The following is a 6305-nucleotide window of genomic DNA, read 5'->3' on the forward strand; positions in this document are numbered from 1 at the left end:
TTCACTTGTTGGTATGAAACTAATTTAAAAGTGGAGTCCAGTATCAACCATTTAACACCGAAAGGAAATTCGCCGAATGAGACGGGGCCTCCAAAAGACTGAACAACTTTTGATTATCGATTACATTTACATTTAAGATCTGAGGATAATCTAGAAAGTCGCTGTATAATTTTTAAATTGAAAACTGCACTAATTAAATGGTAAATAATGCATTTATTAGAAGTTTTATTATTATGCAATAATGGCTCGTGTTTAGTTGCCTACACGCTCTGTTTAGATTGTATTAACTCACAATTATTCGTTAACTCATATTACGAAATGCTCTGGCTGAAGTGACACATTTCTATATTAGCCACAATGCCGTCAGTGCGGCTTAGATATGTTTTGCACTTTAAAGTTTAGCACTGCAACGGTACAAACGCATGAGAAAACATTGAAGGAAAATATTTGCCTGGGTCGTTTGTAGTTTCCTAACATCTGGCCCACTGTCCCCGAATAACCAATATGCCCGGTAGTTTACAACTTGTTATCACGGTACCTAGTCACAAATGTTATTAAATGCTTACTCTTCCAGACTACACACAAAAAGAAATTGAAAATCGTAGCAGGTAGAACTGAACTGCTTTGGTGGCAAGTCGTGGGCCAGTGAGGGGCCCTGGCCTGTAGAGGGCAGCCGCATTCCTTACAGATAATGCAGTGGCAGCTATTGAACAATGCTCTCGATCCATATCCAACTACAACATTTCACCCGATCAGCACGTTTGTGGTCAGAAAACACTTCTTCTTCCTGTCAATATTTTTTTGTCTGTATTGATAAGATAATTTAACTGAATATGTTTTGTACGTGTGTAATATTGACTGAGCGCAGAAGCGAACCAGGGGCCGACCAGTCAGCCAGGCGGTTGCAACTTTTAATTTCTCGAATGAAATCCGATCTACCAATTATTGCAGCCAACTCAAAATGAAATGAGCTTAAGTATACGTCAATAGAGTATTTTATAAATCGGAGAAACCCGTCTGTTGAACACTGCCGGGTACCTAACACGTGCGACGTAAACAATTGGAATTACAGTTTGCCCATATTGTTTTGTTAGTTAAACGATGCAACAATCTAAAATAACAAGTGAATGTGGCACATGTATAAAATGTGTGCAGATCAGTTTTAAGCAACATGCATGTACTAAATATGTGTGATTCTCATTAGCTGTCATGCGCATCATGCAATGGATTATGATTTAACTTAGTTGAAGCATTAAATTGTAAAATGCTGATTCAGTAAGTAAGCAGATACCTGTCTGCGCGACTATAACATTCACACGTACAGGTCTAACGTGTTAAATAATGAGTGGAAAATATATTCTGTTTGTATGCGCACCCAAAAGTAAAATAAAAACATATCATTTACGAAATCGATGTATTTGATAAGGTAGATGTACACATCTGTGTCTCTGTGCGCGCGTGTTTCTCAATATCTTTCGGGATTGTCTTCATGAGGTTAATGCCGTGTCTATGAAAAGGAATATTATGTTCATACCCTTATTAGAATAATAAAAGTGAGGCCATGATACGGATTTGAAAAACAAACTATATCTCTGGCCACCCGCTCAGGAAATGTCAGAGCACAAAACCAAGACATGAAGACTTCGAGATTGCGATTGCTTCTTTTATGTAAGTAATAAAATATTACTTTAACATAAATATATAAGGGACTCTGCGTTGTTTCTTTTATCTTCACAAGACACATTGAAATGTACCAAAAACAATCTTTTCAAGAGAAGGGGAAAAATAGCATAACGGAAAAAATGTACATCCCACATAGAACATCTAATCAATTAAAGCTACAGAACAGTTTCCAGAACTTCTTTTAAAGAAATAAATACATTGAGGCAGGCCACGTGAAAATGATATTAAAATTCCCTGGGCAGCATTATGGAAAAATGTATACAAGGAAAAAAAATCATTCAGATAATGCTTGTTCTTCTTCAGTTCAAAAGACAAATATATGCAACATATATACATAGTGGTATAAGATGTGCATGGTAACCGCTCTTCGAAAACCTATAAGAAAAGGTTCTAACAAAGTACTCCACTTTTAACTTCATGTTCCTAAACGAACAGACACAAATTTAGTTTGTGTCTCAGGGTTATTTCTTTTTCTGTACCAACCTATCTGACCCGGTGCATTTTTTTTGAATTTTTAAATGTTTTTTTCTAACACTTCACTAAATTTTATTGTCTTTAGGAATCGCTATAACTGCGGTTAAGTTACAATCATATCACCACATCAAAATATCTCAAATATGTACACATCTTTTCTAGAATTTTGAATGCTTGGATATGCTCTTTGTAAGAAAGCGCAATATATTGACATGTTTTACAGGGCGTTTTGTCTCATTACATCCGACTGCCGATTTTTTAAAATGCTAGATTGTGGGCGCACATTTAATAAGTACAATGTTTTATACTGCAATATATATTTTTTCCGAAAACAATTGGCAGGAACTACAGCATTTTGACTGAGATTTTTTTTGTTTAATTCATTATTGTACAGTACTAATTCGGAGGCGTTCAAGTCCCAGCTATCAGATTTGTAATAGTCCTGTCGTACAAAAATGTATTGCATTTTGGCCACCAGAATTAGTTTTTGTTAAACATGGGGATTAAACTTTTATTTGGTGATCCGTCGTAGTTTAGAGCGTCTGATGTTTATCGATTTATCATTCATTTAGTTACTTTTTGTTTGTTTGTGTGAATTGATCGCGGTTTGCTATTTTGCAGCTCCCAACTTGAGATCTTGGACAGTATGGTGTCGTTCGAGGTGAGCCCCTGTCTGCCTGATTGACACAGTCTAATTTCTGTTCACACACAGCCTTTCGTCTCATACAATTCAGTGGGAATTATCTCCCACTCGGTTGAGATTTCAAAAATAAAACAGACTGCTACAATGGCTAGTCCGGACAGCATTGTATTGGAATTTCCTTTCTTTTCCCCACCCTCCTTTCGCCCTTTTTCCTCCATCAAACAAAACTACAGCTCCTGGCCAAATCCTCCCCTGCTTTCCTACAAAAAAAATCCCCTTGCCCCGCCTGTCACAGTGGATCTATACATAATCAATGATAGCAGCCTTTCAGGACACATTCTATCCAGGCAGTTTTGTGTCTGTTTGCCACAGTTTTGTAAAGGTATGTATATCAGTGCCTCTGCTGTCGTTTATATACTCACTGCATTTGCCTGCGAGCTCCTTCTGTATAGGTCAAAACACATCATTAGCGTGAGCTATCGTAACGATAGTCCAGTGTTTTAAGCTGTTCGTTAAGAAAAGAACAAATAAAAGGAACAAAAAGTGAGAGAAGTGGACATTCACTGTACAGAAGTCTGAACCCCATGATGTGACGGCGGAGTGTCTCTGGCCCCATATACATCCTCGGCTCCGGGGTGAGCTCCTCCGGGAGGAGTCATTCGTTTCTCTTTCTGTCTTCTGTTACAAAACCAAACCCTGACCACCTCTTTTTCCAGCTGCAGGCTGTCCGCCAGAGAGTTGATCTCCTGGGCCGAGGGCTTGGGGCACTTCAAAAAATGGCTCTCCAAAGCCCCTTTGACGCTCACCTCGATAGAGGTCCGCTTTTTCCTCTTCCTGCCCTGGGCAGCGATTTTGTCTATACTGGTGGGGCTTCCGGACGAGGAGTCAGCCTCCTCCAGCCACTTGTTCAACAAGGGCTTGAGTTTGCACATGTTCTTGAAGCTGAGCTGCAGCGCCTCGAACCTGCAGATGGTGGTCTGCGAGAAGACATTGCCGTACAGCGTCCCGAGAGCGAGTCCCACATCGGCCTGGGTAAATCCGAGCTTGATCCTCCTTTGCTTGAACTGCTTGGCGAACTGCTCCAAGTCGTCCGAGGTGGGGGTGTCCTCGTCCGAGTGCTCGTGGCCCTGGTGCTGGTGGTGGTGGTGGTGATGGTGCGGTGGGTGCTGCTGGTGGTGCGGGACGTGCTCCCGGTGGTGCTCCTCATGAGCCTCCCGCAGCCCGTGGTGCATGGCCTGGCTGCCGGCCGGGTTGATCATGCCGTTGACGGTGAAGCCGGGCTGCGAGTAGATGAGGCTCTGGCCGTTGGAAGCCAGGCTAGGCAGGTGGGCGGAGGTGCTGTTGCCCCACGCCCCGTGGTGATTGCCGTGCTGGTGGACCATGTGAGGGGGCCGGTGGTGTAGGGTGCCCCCGCTATGCAGCTCGTCCCTCCCGGACTGCACCGAGGGCTTGATGTCCTGCTGACCGAGGGGGCTGGCCGGAACGCCGGCCGACCAGGGGGAGCCCTCGGCGTGGGAGAGAGCCGTTAACCATTGGTGAGCGTGGCTGAGAGGGTGTCCATTGCTTTGCATGTAATCATTCTGGACCAGTTTCTGTGCATCCCTGTAGGCTGTCCCTTGTTGCATGCTCCCTGGCTCTGCGTGCACGATGGAGTTGGAGGTGAGGATGTTGCTGCTCGTAATGTAGTGATTAGATGCTGTGGTCGCCATGACTTGCTAAGCCGGAGTGATCTGACTTGTTAAACGAGCCGAGCCTTTGACAACTTGCACCGAGGCTCGGATCATTGGCAGCGCCGAGCAGGGGAGGCGGGGGGGGGGCGGTTAGCCGACGCCGTGTGCGTGCCGGTCCCGGCCTCCCATTGGCCGTTCGCCTCTTGATTGATGGCGGCAGCCATGGCAACCCCGGCCAGGGAACAGCAGCGCAGCCGTGTGATAGGCTGTCCGTCCCTACTGGGGGATTTCTTTCATTGCTCTCTGGAGCCATGCAGGCAGGACAAGCACGAGGAAGGAGGGGAGAGTGAATGAGAGAGAGAGAGAGAAAGATAGGGAGACAGAACGAGTGAAAGACAAAAAAAAAGGAAGAGGGAGAGATGCACAGAGAGAGAGAAAAAGAATGATAGATGCTGACAGAGAGAGCAAGCCAGAGTGGGAGAGAGAAAGACAGACAGATAGGGTGGGGGTGGGGGGCAAAGAGAGAGAGCAAGGCAAAACGGGAGAGACACAGAGATAGACATACAGGGAGGATGACAGCGACAGAGGGAGGGGAAGAGGGGAGACAAAGACAGAAAGAAAGACAAAGGGCAGAAAGAGAGAGGGACAGAAGCAGAGGGACACAGGCGGAGGGACAGAAAGTCAAGACGCGATACAAAAAGGAGGGAGAGATACAGGTCAGACACTTTAGAGAAATAGAGGGAGAAAGAGAGAGACAGAGAAAGAGACGCGAAGAGAGAGGGAGAGAGACAGACAGAGGCAGGAGGAGAGACAGTTTTTGTGTTTGTCCGAAAAGAAAGCAAAACAAAAACTGCAAAGTGAACAGCTTGAGAGCTCTAGGGGCTGCCCCCGCCCTCCCCCGTACGCACCCCACTGTAACAGCACTGGGAGGATGCCATGCAGTTTCCAAACCCAACCAAACAAGGAGAAAGTGTGTCCAATCTCGGGAAACATTCACAAACACTCGGGGAAAAGCTGCCAAACATCTCACAATCGCCCCCACCCCCTACTTTCCCGCCCCGCCCCCGCGTTTCAGATTCGCTCCGGAGGCTTATAAGAGCAACAAAAATAAGTTTACAAGTGATGAGCGGCCCAAATTTCTTCCTCCAGCTCACTGTATATTCAGTAAAAAGAAACAAATCCAGTTTGTTCCCTCTGCACAATTATTTTGGGAGTGCTTTCTAATTCCTCTATTTTACAGTGTTGATTTCACTGGCGGTTACATTTTTTAAACAAAATAAGTGTTTTCAAGTTGTTGCGACAGAAGCGTCTGGATGCACTGAGGTACCAGCTCGCCGGACCAGACCGGGAGCTAGAGGTTTCTCAATTCAGCAAACTGCATGTCGCTGTAAAGACTCTAACCTGCTTATTTTTTCAAAAATAAGAGAAAAACGGTCTTTAAACGTTACAAATCAGTGACCGTCCCGTCCACACTTATTTAGGGACAGTAAGGAGGGATCGAAGTGGGATCCGCTCTGTTTCAGTTCCTCTATCAGAGCTCCGGCGCAGCCAAGTGGCAGACATCTACTTGTGCCGCCAACGCCAGCAGTGTCCGTTTCTCCGAGAGGCTGGAGATTCCCCCATCCACCTCAGTCCCCGTCTCTCTCATGTGACCGACCCCTAAGAGGTTCTCGGGACAGGGAGCAGTTCTCACGGCACCCGGACTTGAATGGTAAACTCTGTCATTAGGAAACCTGATCTAATTCAATCTGTCCAATGCAAAGGACCCTGACTTCACAGCAAACAGATTCCGGCAGTCCTTTCATTGCTTGTGGACTGCAGAAATGTGCTGCACC

The 6305-nt window shown here is 45.3% G+C and overlaps 1 protein-coding gene across 1 annotated transcript; it reads right to left on the reverse strand.

Moving 5' to 3' along the window:
* Positions 1–3360: 3360 nt before the first annotated feature.
* On the reverse strand, positions 3361–4509 carry pou3f2b (POU class 3 homeobox 2b). Its single transcript, XM_020511864.1, has one exon. The coding sequence runs from the start codon at positions 4507–4509 to the stop codon at positions 3361–3363; it is 1149 nt and encodes a 382-aa protein (XP_020367453.1).
* Between the last annotated feature and the right edge of the window lie 1796 nt (positions 4510–6305).

The sequence above is a fragment of the Rhincodon typus genome, chromosome 5 (assembly GCF_021869965.1).
Source record: "Rhincodon typus isolate 14 chromosome 5, sRhiTyp1.1, whole genome shotgun sequence".
NCBI lineage: Eukaryota > Metazoa > Chordata > Chondrichthyes > Orectolobiformes > Rhincodontidae > Rhincodon > Rhincodon typus.